This window comes from Oncorhynchus mykiss, chromosome 1 (genome assembly GCF_013265735.2).
Source record: "Oncorhynchus mykiss isolate Arlee chromosome 1, USDA_OmykA_1.1, whole genome shotgun sequence".
Taxonomy (NCBI): Eukaryota; Metazoa; Chordata; class Actinopteri; order Salmoniformes; family Salmonidae; genus Oncorhynchus; species Oncorhynchus mykiss.
The window spans coordinates 55,363,837-55,388,939 of NC_048565.1; the positions used below are offsets into that span (position 1 = coordinate 55,363,837).

General features: G+C 44.7%; 1 protein-coding gene across 3 annotated transcripts in view; it reads left to right on the forward strand.

The window, feature by feature from the left end:
- Nucleotides 1-25,103, forward strand: part of LOC110532453 (reelin) — a 296,686-nt gene that overhangs the window by 137,298 nt on the left and 134,285 nt on the right. For all 3 annotated transcript variants that reach the window (XM_036980629.1, XM_036980637.1, XM_036980632.1), the window contains exon 4: nt 3,923-3,993. In XM_036980629.1, the coding sequence (XP_036836524.1) occupies nt 3,923-3,993 (71 nt within the window). The remainder of the gene's footprint in view (nt 1-3,922; nt 3,994-25,103) is intronic.

A 25,103-nucleotide genomic window follows, 5' to 3' on the forward strand; every position in this document is an offset into this window, starting at 1 on the left:
CCAATGGGTAAAATAAGTGTAGATAATCCTCTAAGAAAACCAATGGTCCAAAACGTCATGTCTCTATCATAATCTGTTGAGTTTTTACCCTTGTAGGATGGCAAGAATTAGGCTTACTAAAACAATGGAGGCTAGAGTAAAAAAAAAAAAAATCCGGAAAATTGAATTGTGTTAGTTAGGCTGGATTCTGGTGCAAGACTGCAAGATTTGTGTAGTATGCTGACACCCTAAAACAAAGCTACTGACTGGTGCGATACACGAGACCACACGAGACCAGCAAACATCTACAGCAGGGATCACCATCTAGATTCAGCCCAAAGCTGATTGTTTTCTTGAGAGGATGGTCAAGGGGCTAGAAGCTAATTGCAAATTATGTGTAGACTTAAGAAGCCCAAACACACATAATATTTGACAAAGCAAATTGCATTTTTAAACCTTGCTTACATTTGCAAATAATCGCAAATACAGAGCCTTCAGAAAGTATTCCCACCCCTTGACATTTTCCACATTTTGTTGTGTTACAGCCTGAATTTAAAATGGATTCAATTGATATTTTGTGTCACTAAATCTACACACAATACCGCATAAATGTTTACAAATGATTGAAAAATGAAAAGCCAAAATTTATTCAGTCAATAAATATTCTAACATTTGGTTATAGCTAGCCTAAATAAGTTCAGGATTACAAATGTGCTTAACAAGTCACATAAACAGTTGGACTCACTCTGTCTGCAATAATAGTGTGATTTTTTTAAATGAAAACCCAATCTCTGTACTTCCCACTTATCTGTAAGGTCCCTAAGGAGAGCAGTGAATTTCAAGCACAGATTCAAGCACAAAGACCCGGGAGAATTTCCAATGGTTCACAAAGAAGGGCACCCATTGGCAGATGGTAAAAAAATAAGAAAAGACATTGATTATCCCTTTGAGCATGGTGCAATTATTTATTACACTTTTGATGGAAACTACAAAGATACATGCACCCTTCATAACTAGGTTGTCAGAGAGGAAGGAAACCGCTCAGGGAGGCCAATGGTGATTTCAAAACAGTGACAGAGTTTAATGGCTGTGATAGGAGATAACTGAGGATGGACCAACACCATTGTAGTTACTCCACAATACTAATCTAATAGACAGTGTGAAAAGAAGGTAGCCTGTACAGAATTGAAGTATTCCAAAACATGCAACATGTTTGCAGTAAGCCACCAAAGAAATGTACTTTTTGTTCTGAATACAAAACGTGATGTACCACTCTTCATATTTTCAAGAATGGTGGTGGCTACATCAAGTTATGGTCATCAGTAAGGATTAGGGAGTTTTTTTTAGGACACAAATAAAAGGAATAGCGCCAAGCACAGGCAACATCCCAACAGACACTGGGAAACAAATGCATCTTTCAGCAGGACAATAACCTAAAACACAAGTATATACACTGGAGTTGCTTAGCAAGACGACATTGAATGTTCCAGAGTGGCTAAAGTTTTGTTAAAGTTAGTAGTTAAAGTAGTTGAAAATCTATGGCAAAACCTTGAAAATGGCTGTCAAGTAATGATCAACAACTAACTTGACTTAGCTTGAATAATTTTAAAAATAATAATGGAAAAATATTGTACAATCCAGGTGTGCAAAGCTCTTAGGTCATTCTAACATGTATTGACTACTTATCTAATCAAGATATATTTGTGTTTTATTTTCCATTCATTATAAAAATCTTGTTAACATTTTTTTATGTAGAGCGTTGACAAAAAAATTACTATTAAATTCAAAACGTGGATAAAGTCTAGGGTTGTGAATATTTTCAAAAGGGACTATACCTCTCTATTACACATGGGAATACCTTGGAACAGATTTCCAAAATCAAAATCACTTTGAGCTGATTTGCTGGTGTCTTTTATATCGAACAATAAAGATATCAGAATACGAACTTTCAAAGTAAAGTCAAAAATGTGATTTTTCCTGTGTTTCATATATATTTCCACACTGAGGTTGGGATAATTCTGTGAAATTGTGAAAATTATGATAATGCCCTTTTAGTGCAAGAGCTGTTTGAAAGAAGTCTGTTTTGATGGGATGGAGTTTTGGCCTGCCTGGTGACATCAACAAGTAATTGATTTTATATGCCAATAAGAGAGAGTTCAAAACCTCTCTGCAATAACAACTAGTTTTCAGTTTTCCCCTCCCCACCCAGACCACTCCCAGACAGTCCAAGCAAAATTCTAGCTTGAGAAATTGCTCTTTGCTAAGAAGCAATTTTTGTTTATTTTTGACCATTTTAATTTCAAACAATCACAGTAAGGTGCTTAATTGTTACCCAGAAATGATTTGATTTTGAGATAAAAACAGCTGCATTGGACTTTTTAAAGTGAGATTTTTACAGGACAGTTTCTTTAAAACTGCAAAATGTTCTCTGCCCCATGGCAAAATGTGAAGAGTTGCAAAACACTTTCACTTTGTAATATGTATAATTGCAAGAAATTAACTTTAACACAGAAAAAATGCATCCACTGCCAAGAGAGGGGCACCAGTGCTTAACTTGAGCCAGATCCTCTCAGTTTTTTACAATTTTGTTCCAGAACCCAATTTCCAAGATCCGGTGCCTCTCGTGGCATGAAAAATAATTGTCAACGTTTGCAATGTAAAAATTTGAATAAAAGCCATTAGTGTTACTTCAAGTTGACCCCTCTGTGATTCTCCTGCCCCTTTGAAAAACGTAATATGAAAACATGCCTGATATTTTAAGAATTGATTTGTGTTGGCCAGGCCTGGGTTTATGGTTTGTGCAAAATTGTAGCCTATATAGACCAACGCATGGCCATTGCTGTGGTGAGAGAGGTGTCTTTCTATGACCTCTCTCCCTCTCTCTGCTCTGATAGACATGAGCCTGCAACTCTCATCTTTCCAGCATTGTACTTTGGTGGGAAGGGTGCTGGAAGTGTCGCAGCACCCCTGATCAATTGTTATGGAACTACTGCTGTCTGTTCAGAAATACATTTAATAATTCAAAATACTACACCAGGAGTAGGCATATCATTTAGCCACAGAGGATCGATGGCTTATAAAAATAATATATGCCTAGCTGTGGATTGTGTGTAGCCCAGTCACAATGCATGCCTACAGTCTGGAACATGCAGCAAATCTGTCATTGAACAGCATGCAGCCAAAACAGGCCTCGCAATATTTGAAATACGTTTACGGGAAAACACAGGTTGGAAAGCAAATGTATCAGGTTGAAAAGAAAAGACTAATCAGTATGTAGGCTGCCAAATAGGCCTATTGAGCGAACCACATTGTTTTACAAAGTAAAACAAGAGAGACATAAGCTTTTAGCACCAGCGCATCAGCCAATCACTGGAAATCTCTTTTAGGACTATAATTTCCTCCTCATATTGTACAGTGTCTCCACACACCTAGGTCCAGGCTATTGATGGATTCAAGAGAATATTATTTTTCTTGATTTCAGATTCTCTGTTTGTTTGTGTCAAAGTAGCCTGTCATTTTGATAATTTGTGAGTTATAAAAAAAGATGATGTTAAAGTCTCCAGTTATCTAAAATAATGCAGAATTTCATGAAATGGTCACCCACCTTTTGTTCCGGCACTTCCCAGTTCACAAAGCACTGGGGGACACTAAAATGTTCTGCCTGTGAGGTAGGGGAGTGCCCCCATTCAAATCTTGCTGAGGGGCCCCAAAAGGCTAAAGGCGGCACTTCAACACATACAGACAGACATACACCATTTAAAAAAAAATCTACTGGTGAATTAAGGCATCTGTTCAAAGTTAATCTTTATATTGATAGTCTCATCTTTACCCTCTGCACACTTTGACTTAATGCTCTTTCTGCATCTCCCTCTGTCTCTCTCCCTCTATCACTGTCCCCCTCTCTATCCTTGTCCCTCTCTCTATCACCATCCCTCTCTCTCAGGGCCACTGCTACACATCGAGGACAGATCATCTTCAAGGACGCTCTTGCCCAGCAGCTGTGTGAGCAGGGAGGTGAGCAGCAGAGAACACACAAACACAAACTACAGAAAGATGAACGATGATGTTTCAGCACTACAGATAGAGACTTTTGGGTGTGCTATATTGCCAGCTTCATTTCAGTTTATAGTTAACTCATATTTCTCTGAGCTGTACTGTTTATAGCTAGTACTCCACAGCCAGTTTCTCTGTGACAGTAATACATGTACATTGACAGTGCTTTCCCATCATGCACGCTGAGTAGTGGTAATTACTTGTTTAGGAGGAAACAGACTTCCTTATTCAAGCACCCCTCCAACAGATCACTTCTGAAACACTACCCGAGAGAGGTTTGCAATCAGAGGAAAATTAAGTGGGGTTTTCTTGAAGTAGGCTAACTCTGTTTTCACTCTCAAGTTTGGCCCTTAATAGCACTAGGCTATTCGTTTTAGGCCAGTAGTGCCATGGGAAGTACTAGTGGTGCCATTGAGACAGTTCACAGCATACTACTCAGCTGTCTGGACCCATGCCACTATGAAGATATGAAGCCTGTGCCTGAAAGAGTGAATGAGTAAGAGAGACGGAAAAGGATTGAAGGTTGTACTGTACAGTAGGTGACATGGATACACTGTCTGTAGTAAAGAGTGTACGAGATAGTGTGAGAGAAAGAACGAGATGGAGAGAGAGACAGAGATAAATAGAGAGCGAGAGAGATCTCCCTCTCCTTGCCCTAGGACCCTCTCAACATCAACTATACTGTCACAATGCCTAGTCGTCTCTGTTTGGCAAAACACCTGTTTAGGTCTTTTCCTACCAACCTCCAGCATTACACACACACACGCACGCACGCACGCACACACACACACACACACACACACACACACACACACACACACACACACACACACACACACACACACACAGACACAGACACAGACACAGACACAGACACACACACACACAGAGACACCGACAGACACAGAAGCCATGCAACCTGCTACCAACCTCAAGCATTACACACACAGACAAGGGTGCCTGACTTTGTCTGACGGTGGGGGTGCAAAAGCTTGGGAGGGTGGAGGGATCTGGTGGACCATCCCCAGAAAATATTAGCATTAAAAAATAAATAAAAATATCCTGCAATTTTAATGAAGAATCCATTTTTATGAACTCAACTCAGAGTTATCTCTGCTGCAACACATTTTCTCAGATTTTGCTACAATTAATTAGATTGAAAAATAGTTTTAATGACTAGATTACTAATATACTCCCATCCACAGGTCTGAAACGCTACCAACCCTGTGACTCCCGCCCCTTTTCTTGAAAATACCACCCATAATGATCGATTGACATATCCAGAACCAACTCTGTGACTCTCAAAAATATAATGCACCTCCCCTGACAATCCCAACTACAGTGACGAATTCACAGGCAAACTGTTAGGAACGTGGGCAGGATAACTCATGACAATGAGGAAATTAAATCGAAAATGGAGGAATAATATTGGTTTACGCAATAAGGATTTGAATTTTGTACTTGTAGGTTGAGAAAAAGCATTGTTTAATTGCACATTGTTTTCATCTTGTTTTTGCCACAAAGAATGTGATCACAATAACGTACAAAAGTGAGCCTTGATTTATCTTATATTCATTTTCTTTCGCAATATGGAAGTTTTTTTCTGGTAGGGCATTGAACAAAACTGTCAACTTGAAAATGCAATCTGGAATTTGCATTTAAATTTGGTCATTGATTATGTTCACAGAAAAATAATATAGTATTATAATTAACAAAATAGGTTATTTTGGCAGATATAAATAGTACTGTCATGTTGTCTTGTCTCTGTCCTTTCCCTTCACCCTGTCTCCCTCTGCTGGTCGTGTCAGGTTACCTTTTCTCCCCTTCTTTCCCCCAGCTGTTCCCTGTCTCCTCCTAACTACCCATTCACCCCGTTCCCCACCTGTTCCCTTTTTCCCTCTGATTAGGTCCCTATATCTCCCTCTGTTTCTGCTCCTGTCCTTGTCGGATTCTTGTTTGTTTGTGTTTCATGCCTGAGCCAGACTATCGTCATGTTTGCTGTAACCTTGTCCTGTCCTGTCGGAATCTGCCGGTCTATCTGAGCCTACCTATGTTTTGTTATTAAAGAAGCTCTGTTTAAGTTAGTTCGCTTTTGGGTCCTCATTCACTCACCATAACAGAAGAATCCGACCAAGAATGGACCCAGCGACTTCGGATCCTCTCCACTCAGCCGTCGGGATCCAGGGAGCGATGCTAGGCAGACACGAGCAGGAAGTGTCTGCTGCTCGACATGCCGTTGAGACCCTGGCCACCCAAGTCTCCAACCTCACAGAACAGGTTCACCATCTCCGCCTCGATCCACCGGCCACTTCCAGGGCTTTCGAATCTCCGGAGCCCAGAATCAATAACCCGCCGTGTTACTCTGGGGAGCCCACTGAATGCCGCTCGTTCCTCACCCAGTGTGATATTGTGTTTTCTCTCCAGCCCAACACTTACTCCAGGAGCACTGCTCGTGTCGCCTACGTCATATCTCTCCTTATTGGACGGGCTCGTGAGTGGGGCACGGCAATCTGGGAGGCAAGGGCTGAGTGTACTAACCAGTATCAGGACTTTAAGGAGGAGATGATACGGGTTTTTGATCGATCTGTTTTTGGGGAGGAGGCTTCCAGGGCCCTGTCTTCCCTATGTCAAGGTAATCGATCCATAACAGACTACTCTATTGAGTTTCGCACTCTTGCTGCCTCCAGTGGCTGGAACGAGCCGGCTTTGCTCGCTCGTTTTCTGGAGGGTCTCCGCGCAGAGGTAAAGGATGAGATTCTCTCCCGGGAGGTCCCTTCCAGCGTGGATTCCCTGATTGAACTCGCTATTCGCATTGAGCGACGGGTTGATCTGCGTCACCGAGCTCGTGGAAAGGAGCTCGCGTTCTCCGTTGCCCCCCTCTCCGCATCACTACCATCTTCCTCTGCCGGCTCGGGAGCTGAGCCTATGCAGCTGGGAGGTATCCGCATCTCGACTAAGGAGAGGGAACGGAGAATCACCAACCGCCTCTGTCTCTATTGCGGTTCTGCTGGTCATTTTGTCACTTCATGTCCAGTAAAAGCCAGAGCTCATCAGTAAGCGGAGGGCTACTGGTGAGCGCTACTACTCCTGTCTCTCCTTCAAGATCCTGCACTACCTTGTCGGTCCATCTACGCTGGACCGGTTCGTCAGCTTCCTGCAGTGCCTTAATAGACTCTGGGGCGGAGGGCTGTTTTATGGACGAGACCTGGGCTCGGGAACATGACATTCCTCTCAGACAGTTAAGGGAGTCCACGGCCTTGTTCGCCCTGGATGGTAGTCCTCTCCCCAGGATTCAGCGTGAGACGCTACCTTTAACCCTCACTGTTTCTGGTAATCATAGCGAAACCATTTCTTTTTTGATTTTTCGTTCACCTTTTACACCTGTTGTTTTGGGCCATCCCTGGCTAGTTTGTCATAATCCTTCCATTAATTGGTCTAGTAATTCTATCCTCTCCTGGAACGTCTCTTGTCATGTGAAATGTTTAATGTCTGCTATCCCTCCTGTTTCCTCTGTCTCTTCTTCACAGGAGGAGCCTGGTGATTTGACAGGGGTGCCGGAGGAATATCACGATCTGCGCACGGTGTTCAGTCGGTCCAGGGCCACCTCTCTTCCTCCACACCGGTCGTATGATTGTAGTATTGATCTCCTTCCGGGAACCACTCCCCCCCGGGGTAGACTATACTCTCTGTCGGCTCCCGAACGTAAGGCTCTCGAGGATTATTTGTCTGTAGCTCTTGACGCCGGTACCATAGTCCCCTCCTCCTCTCCCGCCGGAGCGGGGTTTTTTTTTGTCAAGAAGAAGGACGGGTCTCTGCGCCCCTGCATAGATTATCGAGGGCTGAATGACATAACAGTTAAGAATCGTTATCCGCTTCCTCTTATGTCTTCAGCCTTCGAGATCCTGCAGGGAGCCAGGTTTTTCACTAAGTTGGACCTTCGTAACGCTTACCATCTCGTGCGCATCAGGGAGGGGGACGAGTGGAAGACGGCGTTTAACACTCCGTTAGGGCACTTTGAATACCGGGTTCTTCCTTTCGGCCTCGCTAACGCTCCAGCTGTCTTTCAGGCATTAGTCAATGATGTCCTGAGAGACATGCTGAACATCTTTGTTTTCGTTTACCTTGACGATATCCTGATTTTTTCACCGTCACTCCAGATTCATGTTCAGCACGTTCGACGTGTCCTCCAGCGCCTTTTAGAGAATTGTCTTTTTGTGAAGGCTGAGAAGTGCACTTTTCATGCCTCCTCCGTCACATTTCTCGGTTCTGTTATTTCCGCTGAAGGCATTAAGATGGATCCCGCTAAAGTCCAAGCTGTCATTGATTGGCCCGTCCCTAAGTCACGCGTCGAGCTGCAGCGCTTTCTCGGCTTCGCGAACTTCTATCGTCGTTTCATCCGTAATTTCGGTCAGGTGGCCGCTCCTCTCACAGCCCTTACTTCTGTCAAGACGTGCTTTAAGTGGTCCGTTTCCGCCCAGGGAGCTTTTGATCTCCTCAAGAATCGTTTTACATCCGCTCCTATCCTTGTTACACCTGACGTCTCTAGACAGTTCGTTGTCGAGGTTGACGCGTCAGAGGTGGGCGTGGGAGCCATTCTTTCTCAGCGCTCCCTCTCTGACGACAAGGTCCACCCATGCGCGTATTTTTCTCATCGCCTGTCGCCGTCGGAACGTAACTATGATGTGGGTAACCGCGAACTGCTCGCCATCCGGTTAGCCCTAGGCGAATGGCGACAGTGGTTGGAGGGGGCGACCGTTCCTTTTGTCGTTTGGACTGACCATAGGAACCTTGAGTACATCCGTTCTGCCAAACGACTTAATGCGCGTCAGGCGCGTTGGGCGCTGTTTTTCGCTCGTTTCGAGTTCGTGATTTCTTATCGTCCGGGCTCTAAGAACACCAAGCCTGATGCTTTGTCTCGTCTCTTCAGTTCTTCAGTAGCCTCCACTGACCCCGAGGGGATTCTCCCTGAGGGGCGTGTTGTCGGGTTGACTGTCTGGGGAATTGAGAGGCAGGTAAAACAAGCGCTCACTCACACTCCGTCGCCGCGCGCTTGTCCTAGGAACCTTCTTTTCGTTCCCGTTCCTACTCGTCTGGCCGTTCTTCAGTGGGCTCACTCTGCCAAGTTAGCCGGCCACCCTGGCGTTCGGGGTACGCTTGCTTCCATTCGCCAGCGTTTTTGGTGGCCCACCCGGGAGCATGACACGCGTCGTTTCGTGGCTGCTTGTTCGGTCTGCGCGCAGACTAAGTCCGGTAACTCTCCTCCTGCCGGCCGTCTCAGGCCGCTTCCTATTCCCTCTCGACCGTGGTCTCACATCGCCTTAGATTTTGTCACCGGACTGCCTTCGTCAGCGGGGAAGACTGTTATTCTTACGGTTGTCGATAGGTTCTCTAAGGCGGCCCATTTCATTCCCCTTGCTAAGCTTCCTTCTGCTAAAGAGACGGCACAAATCATCATCGAGAATGTTTTCAGAATTCATGGCCTTCCGTCAGACGTCGTTTCGGACAGAGGTCCGCAATTCACGTCTCAATTTTGGAGGGAGTTTTGCCGTTTGATTGGGGCTTCCGTCAGTCTCTCTTCCGGCTTTCACCCCCAGTCTAACGGTCAAGCAGAACGGGCCAATCAGACTATTGGTCGCATCTTACGCAGTCTTTCTTTTCGCAACCCTGCGTCTTGGTCAGAACAGCTCCCCTGGGCAGAATACGCCCACAACTCGCTTCCTTCGTCTGCGACCGGGCTATCTCCTTTTCAGAGTAGCCTCGGGTACCAGCCTCCGCTGTTCTCATCTCAGTTCGCCGAGTCCAGCGTCCCCTCCGCTCAGGCTTTTGTCCAACGTTGCGAGCGCACCTGGAAGAGGGTCAGGTCTGCACTTTGCCGTTATAGGACGCAGACTGTGAGGGCTGCTAATAAGCGTAGAACTAAGAGTCCTAGATATTGTCGCGGTCAGAGAGTTTGGCTCTCCACTCAGAACCTTCCCCTTAAGACGGCTTCTCGCAAGTTGACCCCGCGGTTCATTGGTCCGTTCCGTATTTCTCGGGTCATTAATCCTGTCGCAGTTCGACTTCTTCTTCCGCGATACCTTCGTCGCGTCCACCCGGTCTTCCACGTCTCCTGCATTAAGCCCGTTCTTCGCGCCCCCGCTCGTCTTCCCCCCCCCCCCCCCCATCCTTGTCGAGGGCGCACCCATCTACAGGGTCCGCAGGATTTTGGACATGCGTCCTCGGGGCCGTGGTCACCAGTACCTTGTCGATTGGGAGGGGTACGGTCCTGAGGAGAGGAGTTGGGTTCCCTCTCGGGACGTGCTGGATCGTGCGCTGATCGAGGATTTCCTCCGTTGCCGCCAGGTTTCCTCCTCGAGTGCGCCAGGAGGCGCTCGGTGAGTGGGGGGGTACTGTCATGTTGTCTTGTCTCTGTCCTTTCCCTTCACCCTGTCTCCCTCTGCTGGTCGTGTCAGGTTACCTTTTCTCCCCTTCTTTCCCCCAGCTGTTCCCTGTCTCCTCCTAACTACCCATTCACCCCGTTCCCCACCTGTTCCCTTTTTCCCTCTGATTAGGTCCCTATATCTCCCTCTGTTTCTGCTCCTGTCCTTGTCGGATTCTTGTTTGTTTGTGTTTCATGCCTGAGCCAGACTATCGTCATGTTTGCTGTAACCTTGTCCTGTCCTGTCGGAATCTGCCGGTCTATCTGAGCCTACCTATGTTTTGTTATTAAAGAAGCTCTGTTTAAGTTAGTTCGCTTTTGGGTCCTCATTCACTCACCATAACAAGTACCAGTCAAAAGTTTGTACACACCTACTCATTCCAGGGTTTTCTTTATTTGTACTGTTTTTAACATTGTATAATAAAAGTGAAGTCAACAAAACTATGAAAGAACATATATGGAGTGTTAAGCAAATCGAGAAATATTTTATACTTGAGATTCTTCAAAGTAGTCTGCCTTTGACTTGAAGATAGCTTTGCACACTTGGCATTCTCTCAAACAGCTTCATGATGTAGTCACCTGGAAGGAATTTAAATTAACAGATGTGCCTTTCTAAAAGTTAATTTGTGGAATTTCTTTCCTTCTTAATAAGTTTGAGCCAATCAGTGTTGTGACAAGGTAGGGGTGGTATACAGAAGAAAGCCTTATTAGGTTAAAAACCAAGTCCATATTATGGCAAGAACAGCTCAAAATATCAAAGAGAAATGACAGTCCATCATCATTTTAAGACATGAAGGTAAGTCAGTGTGGAAAATGTCAAGAACTGAAAGTTTCTTCAATTGGAGATGCAAAAACCATCAAGCGCTATGATGAAACTGGCTCTCATGAGGACCACCAGAAGAAAGGAAGACCCAGAGTTACCTCTGCTGCAAAAGATAAATTAATTAGATCTAACTGCACCTCAGATTGCAGCCCAAATATATGCTTCACAGAGTTCAAGTAACAGACACATCTCAACATCAACTGTTCAGAGGACACTGCGTAAATCAGGCCTTCATGGTCGAATGGCTGCAAGAAGCCACTACTAAAGGACACCAATAAGAAGAAGAGACTTGCTTGGGCCAAGAAACACAAGCAATGGACATCAGACCGGTGGAAATCTGTCCTTTGTTCAGAGTCCAAATTTGAGATTTTTGGTTCCAACTGCCATGTCTTTGTGAGACGCAGAGTAGGTGAACAGATGATCTCTGAATGTGTGGTTCCCACCGTGAAGCATGGAGGAGGAGGTGTGATGGCGTGGGGATGCTTTGCTGGTGACACTGTCAGTGATTTATTTAGAATTCAAGGCACACTTAACCAGCATGACTAATGCAGCATTCTGCAGCGATACGCCATCCCGTCTGGTTTGCGCTTAGTTGGACAATCATTTGTTTTTCAACAAGACAATGACCCAACACACCTCCAGGCTGTTTTGAGCAAGAAGGAGAGTGATGGAGTGCTGCATCAGATGATCTGGCCTCCACAATCACCCGACCTCAATCCAATTGAGATGATTTGGGATGAGATGGGCCACAGCATGAAGGAAAAGCAGACAACAAGTGTTCAACATATGTTGGAACTCCTTCAAGACTGTTGAAAAAACATTCCAGGTGAAGCTGGTTGAGAGAATGCCAAGATTGTGCAAAGTGCTTACATTGAAGAATCTACAATATATTTTGATTTGTTTAACACTTTTTTTGGTTACTTCATGATTACATATGTGTTATTTCATATTTTTAATGTCTTCACTATTATTCAACAATATAGAAAATAGTAACAGCAAAAGTGTAGTCTCAACAAACGTATTCATTGACCGAAAATATGGTAGAAATGGCTTATTTGGTCGATTTTACTTACAAGCAGAGCTGTTTTATCAAGATACAAATATCCTGTAATTTTTCATTTGGCTCAAAGGTGCATAGAAACACAGCTTGGCTACATTGTAAACTCTGATGTTCTCATTTACTTTAATAACTATTTCATTGGCAAAGTAGGGAAACTTAGGAATGAAATGTCAGCAACAACTGTGAGCCATAATTTTCATGCATCAAATAACTAATAATGAAAGAAAAGCATTGTTATTTTTAATTCTCTAAAGTTAGTGTGGATGACATTTAAAAATATATATTATTATCCTTCAACAAAAAGAAATCACCTGGTATTGACAAGTATGGTAAGGGACTATATTGCCACTCCTTTGTGTCATATTTTCTATCTGAGTCTGCAGAAAAAAATGTGTCCTCAGACCTGGAGGGAAGCCAAAGTTATTCCGTTACCCAAGAATGGTAACCAATCAATCAGCCGACCAATCAGCTTGCTGCTGACTTTTACCAAACTTTTTGAAAACATTGTGTTTCACCACATACAATGCTATTTCTATGTAAACAAATTAACAGTAGACTTATAGAGAAGGGCACTCAACATGTACTGCACTGACACAAATGACAGATGATTGGTTGAAAGACATTGATAATAAGAAGATTGTGGCAACTTGTACCAGAATTTGATATGTTTTACCATAACCTGTTGTTGAAAAAAAACGTATATGTTATGGCTTTTCAACCTGTGCCATTTCATGATTTCAGAGCAATCTATCTAATTAAACACAGACGGGGGATGGCGCCAACAGAGATGGTTGCCTCGCTTTGCGTTATTAACAAACTATGCAGCATTTTGTTTTTTATGTATTATTTCTTATACGGTAATCCCAGGAAATCTTAAGTCTTATTACATACAGCTGGGAAGAACTATTGGATATAAGAGAAATGTCAACATAACAACATTACGACCATGAATACGACTTTCCCGAAGCGGATCTTCTGTTTGGACCACCACCCAGGACAATGGATCAGATCCCAGTTGGCGACCCAAAACAACGGCGCCGCAGAAGGGGCAGACGGAGCGATCTTCTGGTCAGGCTCCGTAAACTGGCACAACGCTCACCGCTCCCGAGTATACTATTCGCCAATGTCCAATCTCTTGACAACAAGGTAGACGAAATTCGAGCAAGGGTTGCCTTCCAGAGAGACATCAGAGATTGTAATAGTCTCTGTTTCACGGAAACAGGGCTCACTCGGGATACGTCATCAGATTGGGTACAGCCACCCGGTTTCTTCACGCATCGAGCCGAGAGAAACAAACATCTCTCTGGTAAAAAGGAGGAAGGGGGTGTGTGCCTGATTAACGAGTCGTGGTGTGATCATAACAACATACAGAAACTCAAGTAATTTTGTTCACCTGACCTAGATTTCCTTACAATCAAATGCCGACCGCATTATCTACCAAGAGAATTCTCTTCAATTATAATCACAGCCGTGTATATCCCCCCCCCCCCCCCCCCCCCCCCCTCCTATGTAAACTGGAAACCACATATCCTGAGGCTGCATTTATTGTAGCTGGGGATTTTAACAAGGCTAATCTGAAAGCAAGGCTCCCTAAATTTTATCAGCATATCAAAAGCATGACCCGGGCTAGAAAACTCTGGATCAGAGCTACTCTAACTTCCGCGACGCACACAAAGCCTCCCCTCGCCCCCCTTCCGGCAAATCTGACCACGACTTAATTTTGACGCTCCCAGCCTATAGACAGAAACTAAAACAGGAAACGCCTGTGCTCAGGTCTGCTTAACACTGGTCTGACCAATCTGATTCCATGCTTAAAGATTGCTTCGATCCCGTGGACTGGGATTTGTTCCGGATTTTCTCAGACAACAACATTGATGTATACGCTGATTCGGTGAGCGAGTTAATCAGTGATGTTGTACCCAAGGTGACTATTAAAACCTTCCCCAACCAGAAACTGTGGATTGATGGCAGCATTCGAGCAAAACTGAAAGTGCGAACCATTGCTTTTAATCATGGCAAGGCGACCCAAAACATGATCGAACACAAACCGTGTAGCTATTCCCTCCGCAAGGCAATCAAACAAGCTAAGCATCAGTATAGAGAGCAGAGTCACAATTCAACGGCTCAGACACAAGATGTATATGGCAGGGTCTAAAGTCAATTACAGATTACAAAAAGAAAACCACCCCCGTCATGGACACCGACATCTTGCTCCCAGACAAACTAAACAATTTCTTTGCATGCTTTGAGGACATGGCCCACTACCAAAACCTGTGGGCTCTCCTTCACCTCAGCCAACATGAGTAAAACATTTAAACGTGTTCACCCTCGCAAGACTGCCAGCCCAAACGGCATCCCTAGCCGCGTCCTCAGAGCATGTGCAGACCAGCTGGCTGGTGTGTTTATGGACATATTCAATCACTCCCTATCCAAGTCTGCTGTTCCCACATGCTTCAAGAGGGCCACCATTTTTCCTGTTCCCAAGAAAGCTAAGATAACGGAGATAAACAAGTAGCACTCACTTGCTTCATTACGAAGTGCTTTGAGAGACTAGTCAAGGATCATATCACCTCCACCCTACCTGACACCCTAGACCTACTCCAATTTGCTTACCGCCCAAACAGGTCCACAGACGACACAATCACAATCACACTGCACACTGCCCTAACCCACCTGGACAAGAGGGATACCTATGTTTGAATGCTGTTCATCGACTACAGCTCAGCATTTAACACCATGGTACCCTCCAAACTCGTCATTAAGCTCGAGACCCTGAGTCTCAACCCCGCCCTGTGCAACTGGGTCCTGGACTTTCTGATGGGCCGCCCCCCAGGTGGTGAGGGTAGGAAACAACATCTCCACCCCGCTGACCCTCAACACTGGGACCCCACAAGGGTGCGTTCTCAGCCCTCTCCTGTACTCCTTGTTCACCCATGACTGCGTGGCCATGCACGCCTCCAACTCAATCATCAAGTTTGCAGACGACACTACAGTGGTGGCTTGATTGCCAACAATGACAAGACGGCCTACAGGGAAGAGGTGAGGGCCCTCGGAGTGTGGTGTCAGGAAAATAACCTAACACTCAATGTCAACAAAACAAAGGAGATGATTGTGGACTTCAGTAAACAGCAGAGGGAGCATCCCCCTTTCCACATCAATGGAACAGTAGTGGAGAAGGTAGAAAGTTAAGTTCCTCGGCGTACACATCACGGACAAACTGAAATGAAGAAATTTGGCTTGTTACCAAAAACACTCACAAACTTTTACAGACGCACAATCGAGAGTGTCCTGTCCGGCTGAATCACCGCCTGGTATGGCAACTGCTCCGCCTACGACCGTAAGGCTCTCCAGAGGGTAGTGAGGTCTGTACAAAGCATCACCGGGGGCAAACTACCTGCCCTCCAGGACACCTATACCGCCCAATGTCACAGGAAGGCCAAAAAGATCATCAAGGAGAACAACCACCCGAGCCACTGCCTGTGGCTGTGCTATCATCCAGAAGGTGAGGTCAGTACAGTTGCATCAAAGTTGGGAACAAGAGGCTGAAAAACAGCTTCTATCTCAAGGCCAACAGACTGTTAAACAGCCATCACTAACATTGAGTGGCTGCTGCCAACATACTGACTCAAATCTTTAGCCACTTTAATAATTAAAAATGGAATGTTATAAATGTATCACTAGTCACTTTAAACAATGCCACTTTATATAAGGTTTACATACCCTACATTACCCATCTCATATGTACTGTATATACTGTACTCTATACAATCTACTGCATCTTGCCTATGCCGTTCGACCATCGCTCATCCATATATTTATTGTGTACATATTCTTATTCATTCCTTTACACTTGTGGGTGTATAAGATAGTTTTTGTGAAATTGTTAGATTACTTGTTAGATATTACTGCACGGTCAGAACTAGAAGCACAAGCATTTCTCTACACTCGCCTTAACATCTGCTAACCATATGTATGTGACCAATAAAATGTGATTTGATTTAATAGAATCTTCGCTAATGTTAAACATGTATAGTGTCGTCTACTGCAGGGCAGACCCCTTGGCCCTCTACTCGTTTCTATTTTTACTAATGGCATTCAACAAAGCCTGTGTGTCTATGTATGCTTATGGTTCAACCCTATATCCCTCAACAACTACAGCTAGTGAAACAAAGAGTTGCATTCAATTTTAGAATGTGTGGCACCTTATTTACTAGTCCTGAACACCTCTAAAACTAAGCCCATCGTATTTGGTACAAATAATACCATTGGTTCTAGACCTCAGCTGAATCTGATAATGAATAACATGGATGTTGAGCAAGTTGAGAATAAATTACTTGGTGTTACCTTAGATTGTTAACTGACATGGTCAAAACATTAATTAAATTGTTGTAAAGATGGTGAGAGATCTGTCCGTAATAAAGAGATGCTCTGCTTTTTTGACATCTCTCTCCACAAAGCAAGTCCTGAAAACTCTAGTTTATCTTATCTTGATTATTACCCAGTCAAATGGTCAGGTGCTGCAAAGAAGGACCCCGAAAAACTGCAGCTGGCCCAGAAGAGAGCGGCATGTCTTGCTCTTCACTGTAATCCGAGGGCTAATATCAATGCTATGCATGCCAGTCTCTCTTGGCTGAAGGTAAAGGAGAGACTGACTACATTACTTCTTATTTTTTATTAAAAACGTTAGTGTTGAAAATTCCAAATTGTTTGCATCATCAACTTACACACCACTCTGACACACACGTACCCCACCACAGACATGCCACCAGGGGTCTTTTCACAGCCCCCAAATCCAGAACAAATTCAAGAAAGCAACCAGTATTATATAGAGCCATGATTGTATGGAACTCCCTTCCATCTTAGATTGCTCAAGTAAACAGTAAACCTGGTTGCCATACCAGGCCGTGATACTGCCCGACAGGATGCTTTCGATTGTGCATCTGTAAAATTTTGTCAGGGTTTTGGGTGACAAGCCAAATTTCTTCAGCTTCCTAGGTTGAAGAGGCGCTGCTGCGCCTTCTTCCCCACACTGTCTGTGTGAGTGGACCATTTCAGTTTGTCTGATGTGTACGCCGAGGAACTTAAAACGTTCCACTATCTCCACTGCTGTCCCTTCAATGTGGATGGGGGGGTGCTCTCTGCTGTTTCCTGAAGTCCACGATCATCTCCTTTTGTTGACGTTAAGTGAGAGGTTGTTTTCCTGACACCACACTCTGAGTGCCCTCACCTATTCCCTGTAGGCTGTCTCGTCATTGTTGGTAATCAAGGCCACTACTGTTGTGTCGTCTGCAAACTTGATGATTGAGTTGGAGGCGTGCAAGGCCACGCAGTCGTGGGTGAACAGGGAATCCAGGAGGTGAGCACGCACCCTTGTGGGGATGTTGTTTCCTACCTTACCTGGGGGCGGCCTTTCAGAAAGTCCAGAAAGCAATTTTACAGGGCGGGTTTAAGACCCAGTGCCTCCAGCTTGATGGCGAGCTTGGAGGGTACTGTGGTGTTTAATGCTGAGCTGTAGTCAATGAACAGCATTCTTACATAGGTATTCCTCTTGAGGTTCCTCTTTGAAGTGGGTCTAGGGTGATTGAGGTGGGTCTAGGGGGTGGGTCTAGGGTGGCCGGTAAAGGTGGAGGTGATATGATCCTTCACTAGTCTCTCAAAGCACTTCATGTTGACAGAAGTGAGTACTGGTAGTAATTTAGTTCCGTTATCTTTACCTTCTTCGGTACAGGAACAATGGTGGCCATCTTGAAGCATTTGAGGACAGCAGACAGGGATAGGGAGCGATTGAATATGTCTGTAAACACACAAGCCAACTGGTCTGCGCATGCTCCAAGGGCGCGGCTAGGGATGCCGTCTGGGCCATTAGCTTTGCAAGTATTAACACGTTTAAATGTTTTACTCGCATTGGCCACAGAGAAGGAGAGGCACAGTCCTTGTTAGCGGGCCTTGACGGTGGGACTGTATTATCCTCAAAGCGGGCAAAGAAGGTGTTTAGTTTGTCTGGAAGCGTGACGTCGGTGTCTGTGACGTGGCTGGTTTTCTTTTTGAAGTCTGTGATTTCCTGTAGACCCTGCCACATACATCTTGTGTCTGAACCATTGAATTGCGACTCCACTTTGTCCCTGTACTGGGATTTTGCTTGTTTGGTTGCCTGTTTTATGTTCCGCCATATTTCCAGAACTCTTTCCATGGGTAAATGTGGTGGTTTGCGCTTTCAGTTTTGTGCGAATACCACCATCCATCCACGGTTTCTGGTTAGGGTAGTCAGAGTGGGTACAACATCTCTAATGCACTTCCTTATTAACTCACTCACAGAGACAGAGTATAGATCGATGTTGTTCTCTGTGTGATCAAAACAAAACAATCTTAAAATCTTGAATCTTGAGTCCAATTGGTCACACCAGCGTTGAATGGTTCTAGTCTCTGGTACATCCTGTTTGAGTTTCTGCCTATAAGACGGTAGGAGCCAGATGGCGTCGGGGTCGGATTTGCCAAAGGGAAGGTGGGTGAGGGCTTTAAATGTATTGCAGAAGTTAGAGTAGCAGTGATCGAGTGTATTACCCCAGCGAGTACTAGAATCAATATGCTGATAGAATTTCGGTAGCCTTGTTCTCAAATTTGCTTAGTTAAAATCCCCAGCTACAATAAATGCAGCCTCAGGATATATGGTTTCCAGTTTACGTAGAGTCCAGTGAAGTTCCTTGAGGGCCGTCATGGTGTCTGCTTGAGGGGGAATGTACACAGCTGTGATGATAACTGACAAGAATTCCCTTGTGATGTAATGCATTTGATGGGAAGGAATTCTAGGTCGGGTGAGCAGATGGACTTGAGTTTCTGTATGTTGTTATGACTACACCATGAGTCATTAATCATATAGCATACACCCCCGCCCTTCCTCTTCACAGAGAGGTGTTTATCTCTGTCGGCGCGATGCATGGAGAAGCACGGTGGCTGAATCTATTCTGACAACATATCCTGAGAGAGCCATGATTCCGTGAAACAGAGGATGTTACAATCTCTGATGTCTCTCTGGAAGGAAACCCTTGCTCAAATTTCGTCTACCTTGCTGCCAAGAGACTGGACACTGGCGAGTGGTATACTCGGGAGTGGTGGGCAATGTGCACGTCTACAGAGCATGACCAGATGGCCACTCCGTCTGCCCCTTCTGTGGCGCCGCTGTTTTGGGTCGACTTCTGCGATTAGATCCATTGGCCTGGGTGGTGGTCCAAACAGAGGATCCGCTTCGGGAAAGTCGCATTCCTGGTTGTAATGTTGGTAAGTTGATGTCGCTCTTATATCCAATAGTTCTTCCCGGCAGTATGTAATAAGACTTAAGATTTCCTGGGGTAACAATGTATGAAATAATATATTATAAAAAATACTGCATAGTTTCCTTAGGACTCGAAGCGAGGCGACCATCTCTGACAGCCCACGAGCTATCGGACATGCAGTTTTCTGCTAAGGTTTAACCTTTAGTAGGATGATCGTCCTCGCAGTGGCAGACCATGTCAAACAACACCTGCACAGGATCGGTACATCCGAACATCACACCTTCGGGACAGGTACAGAATGGCAACAACAGCTACCCAAGTTACACTAGGAACGCACAATCCATCAGTGCTCAGACTGTCCGCAATAGGCTGAGAGAGGCTGGACTGAGGGCTTGTAGGCCTGTTGTAAGGCAGGTCCTCACCAGAAATCACCGGTAACAACGTCGCCTATGGGCACAAACCCATCGTTGCTGGACCAAAAAGTGCTCTTCACTGACGAGTCGAAGCTGTCATTTGTCTGGTCGGATTCACGTTTATTGTCGAAGGAATGAGTGATTACACTGAGGCCTATACTCAGGAGCGGGATTGATTTGGAGGTGGAGGGTCGTCCTGGTGTGGGGCGGTGTGTCACAGCATCATCTGACTGAGCTTGTTGTCGTTGCAGGCAATCTCAACGCTGTGTGTTACAGGGAAGACATCCTCTTCCCTCATGTGGTACCCTTCATGCAGGTTCATCCTTACATGACCCTCCAGCATGATAATGCCACCAGACATACTGCTCGTTCTGTGCATGATTTCCTGCAAGACAGGCATGTCAGTGTTCCGCCATGGCCAGCGTAGAGCCCGGATCTCAATCCCATTGAGCATGTCTGGGACCTGTTGGATCGGTGGGTGAGGGCTAAGGCCTTTCCTCACAGAAATTTCAGGGAACTTACAGGTGCCTTGGTGGAAGAGTGGGCTAAGCTCTCACAGCAATAACTGACAAATTTGGTGCAGTCAATGCACAACAGAACTTAATTCAGCTGGTGGCCACACCAGATACTGACTGTTACTTTTGATTTTGACCCCCCTTTGTTCAGGGACACATTATTCCATTTTTGTTAGTCACATGTTAGTCACATGTCTGTGGAACTCAGTTTATGTCTCATTTGTTGAAACTTGTTATGTTCATTCAAATATTTACTAATTTTAAGTTTTAAGGTAAACGCAGTTGACAGTGAGAGGATGTTTATTTTTTTAGTTTATATAAAATTGACATGTTTTGTGGGGTGGCAGGTAGCCTAGTGTTTAGAGCGCTGGGCCTGTAACCGAAAGGTTGCTAGGTCAAATCCCAGAGCTGACAAGGTAAAAATCTGTCGTTCTGCCCCTGAACGAGGCAGTTCATTTGTTCTAATTTGAATGTGGCTGCTCCGTTTGCTCCATTACTCAGGTGCCTATGCACACAGACAGACACAGGAGCCATGCAACCTACTGCCAACCTCAACCATTACACTCACAGACAGAAAGAGGACCCAGGAGCTAGAGGGCGGGCTGGAGAACACAGATTTAGATATTATGTAAAGAAGAAGAGAAAGAGAGAGAGAGAGAGAAAAAGAGGGAGGGAGAGAGAAAGGGAAAAAGAGGAAGCGAGAGAGATTGTGAGATGGAGCTAAGAGAATTTAGATAGATAGACTAACAGGTTCAGATGAAGAGAAGAAGAAACAAAACAGGAGTGACAGAGAGAGGTGGAGAGTAAAGGAGGGAGATGAAGAAAGCGGTGGACAGTTTGGCAGTAAATTGCCGGTGTCAGTAATGAGAGCTCCTGTCTCTCCGGTGAAGGAGGGACGAGATGGAAGGATGGGGAGAGGGTGTTAATGAGAAAGTTGAAGGTCATAAATTGTGGGTGATGACGGTTGCGGTGAAGAAATCAAGCACTACAAAAAGGAGGAAAAAGGAGGGAGGGAAAAGCATTTGAGAGGAGGATGAGTGTGAGCAGCTGACCTCGTTACAGGCTAATTCCTGGACAGCCTATGTTTTCTCTCGCTCTCTATCTGTGGTGGTCAAACACTGTCAGGGTGAAATCTGAATTACAAATGAGACGGGAATGGGCCAGGGGAAAGAAGGGAGGAGAGGATAGAGGGAAAATAGAGAGCGGTGGAGAGGGTAGAGAGCTGATGGGATAGTGAGAGAGAGGGGAAAATAGAAAGAGAGATGGATAGATAGAGGGAGAGAGAAGTAGTTTAATGGTTTGTGGAGAGAGTGTATGCTCGGTACATAGCGATGTGGTCAGGCAACAATTTGAATTGTTCCACTGGCATAATGGATTGAGACGGGCTAATCTATCACTCTCAGTTCACAGCCCTCCTGCCAAACCCAAGACCTGCAACTTCAAAAAACACACATGAATAGTCACATTGTGAATGTCCATAGCACTTTGAAATGACAACAAAGAAAGTTACAGTATTCCCATTGACCTTAGAGTAGGTCAGAGTTAGAACAAGATGTTTAGTGTACGGAGTGAAGGATTGGGTCGATGGTCATGTCTTTACAACATGGAAAAGAAAGTTCCACAAACATCTCTCCTTGTTGCAGATTTATTTGACAACATTTTAGCTAAAGAGCCTTTATCAGGTGTCCTTTCTAAGCAATAGTTAGAAAATTTGGTTTACATGCCTAGTCATCTTAGTAAGTTTCCCTTCGAGTGACAGAGGTGAGCCTGAGGTCTAAAGAACCTAAAGAATCCACCCTATAAGTACTATATACAACTGTCCCATATCCAGCCCTGAGAGTGGCATGGAGAGTGCAAACTGTACTGAGCAAAGTTTCCTTCCTGAAATAGAGTATTAGTATTCAAGCAGGCGCTTAAAGATACCAGAAGGGCTCAAGCCACTTCAGAAGTTCATGTGCTAAGACTCAGCTTTGAGGAGCAGAAGAAATTAAAGCTATCTAAAGCAGAGTTGTGATCCACAGAGGAGAGTGGGATGGGGGAGAGTGAGAGTGAGAGAAAGGAGCTGGGCAGGAGAGAGAGCGGGGGAGGGAGAGAGAAGGAGGAAAAAGGAGTGAGTAAGAGTGTAAATCAGAGCTGAAGGTTGAAGAACAAATGGACAGATTAGGAGAGAGTCAGAAAGAGCAGCTTTCACTGCAGCCAAAGGTTTAATACAGTAAGGAGGAGGCAGAGATGAGTGAGAGATGGGGAAAGGGAGGGAGCGGGGGGAGGGAGGAAGGGAGAACACAGAGGAGACCAGAGAGGAAATATGGAAGGGTATAAGAAGAGAGGAGATGAGAGGAAGATAGGGGAGGAGATTGAGAGTATAGTGCTAAAGTTGCAGGTCTTGGGTTTGGCAGGAGAGAAGAGAGAGAGAGGCTGTCCAGGAATTAGCCTGTAACGAGGTCAGCTGCCCACACTCATCCTCCTCTCATCTGCCTCCCCCTCCCTCCTTTTTCCCATTCCCTTATTTTTGTAGTTGTTTGATCTCTTTACCGAAGTCATTACCAACAATGTATGACCTTCAACTTTCTCATCAACATCCTCCCTCCATCCTTCCATCTCTCCATCTCGTCCCTCCTTCACCGGAGAGACAGGAGGTCTCATTACTGACAACTCATATTCCTAAATCTCCTACATTATGTGCCTCTACTGGATGCCTCATTCATTCCCAGACTAAGTGAATAACTGTTGTTTAGCCTTTTTCACTCTGGATCCCTTTAGTGCCACCATGCGGAGGCTTTAGTGCCACCAGCGGAGGCTGGTGACTTGAAAAATTGAGGTGGATGGGAGACCCACAGTATAGGCGTGGAAAGCACAGAGACGGCAAAGTCTGTTTAAAAAAATTGGCAACCCCTAATTATTTTAACCTAAAGCATTTAATAAAGACATGTATAGTACAATATTATGGGGAAGGGGAATGAGAGGGATACTTACACCATGTTGGAAAGGGATCACAGCAGTGATTGAATGAGGGTATGAGGTATGAGTTGAGGTGTTAAGAGGCTTGACCAGTGCAGGACAGGATTTTACTGGGAAGACAAAAAACAATAAGACAACACAGTTAGACTAAAGAGCTAAGAAGTAGTTAGTCCAAACAATGAGTAAAATCATTGATGTGTAATAATGTGATTGTGTATGTGATTGACTCTGCATACAGTAATGAGAGAAAATTAATAGGGGTACTCACAGTGCTTGGAGGCGAAAAATTAAATGGTAGTGGAGTGGTGTAGTCATCACCTCTTAATCAGGGAACTGGAGGGGACTTAGCTGTAAATGCAAATAGCAGATACATTCCATTACAGCTGCGCCTTCGTAGGGTTGGACAATGAGTTTCTCTATGAAGTTAAACTCGGACATCTCAAAATTCATAAAGTCAAACACAGACTGTGCATCTCGCTCACTTGACACATCAAACTAGCTCAAGAAACATTCCTGAATAAAGCCCTGATAGCTGACAACTGCATGCAGACTGGTGGACTTTTCACCTGTGATAAGAGTGGTGATATTAGTTTAAATGTCAAACCGTTCAGAAGCTACAGACATTTTTGTGAGGAGACCGATTTCCGGGACTGTCTCCTGTTCTGACAAATGATGCAGCTCTGCCACTTTCCACCCCAGATGTTGAAGGCCAACATGTGGTGGACTGTGAAAGAACTGACGGATTTTTATATTACACATGGGTGTGTCAATCAAGGAGCAATTAGCAGTTCCTATATCCATTTTGAATTTATACATTAATGATGTGTGCCCATTGATTCTTGAGGAATATAGCTAATAGAAAATGTATTTATGTATTTATTTCACCTTTATTTAACTAGGTAGGCAAGATGAGAACAAGTTCTCATTTACAATTGTGACCAATTGTGATAAAGCAAAGCAGTTCGACACATACAACAACACAGAGTTACACATGGAGGAAAACAAACATACAGTCAATAATGCAGTAGAAAAATAAGTCTATATACAATGTGAGCAAATGAGGTGAGATATGGGAGGTAAAGGCTAAAAAAAGGCTATGGTGGCGAAGTAAATACAATATAGCAAGTAAAACACTGGAAAGGTAGATTTGCAGTGGAAGAATGTGCAAAGTAGAAATAGAAATAATGGCCTGCAAAGGAGCAAAATAAATAAATAAATACAGTAGGGGAAGAGGTAGTTGTTTGGGCTAAATTATAGAAGGGCTTTGTACAGTTGCAGAAATCTGTGAGCTACTCTGACAGCTGGTGCTTAAAGCTAGTGAGGGAGATAAGTGTTTTCAGTTTCAGAGATTTTTGCAGTTTGTTCCAGAGAACTGGAAGGAGAGGCGGCCAAAGGGGGAATTGGCTTTAGGGGTGACCAGAGAGATATACCTGCTGGAGCGTGTACTACAGGTGGGTGATGCTATGGTGACCAGCGAGCTGAGATAAGGGTGGACTTTACTTAGCAGGGTCTTGTAGATGACCTGGAGCCAGTGGGTTTGGCGACGAGTATGAAGCGAGGGCCAGCCAACGAGAGCGTACAGGTCGCAGTGGTGGGTAGAATATGGGGCTTTT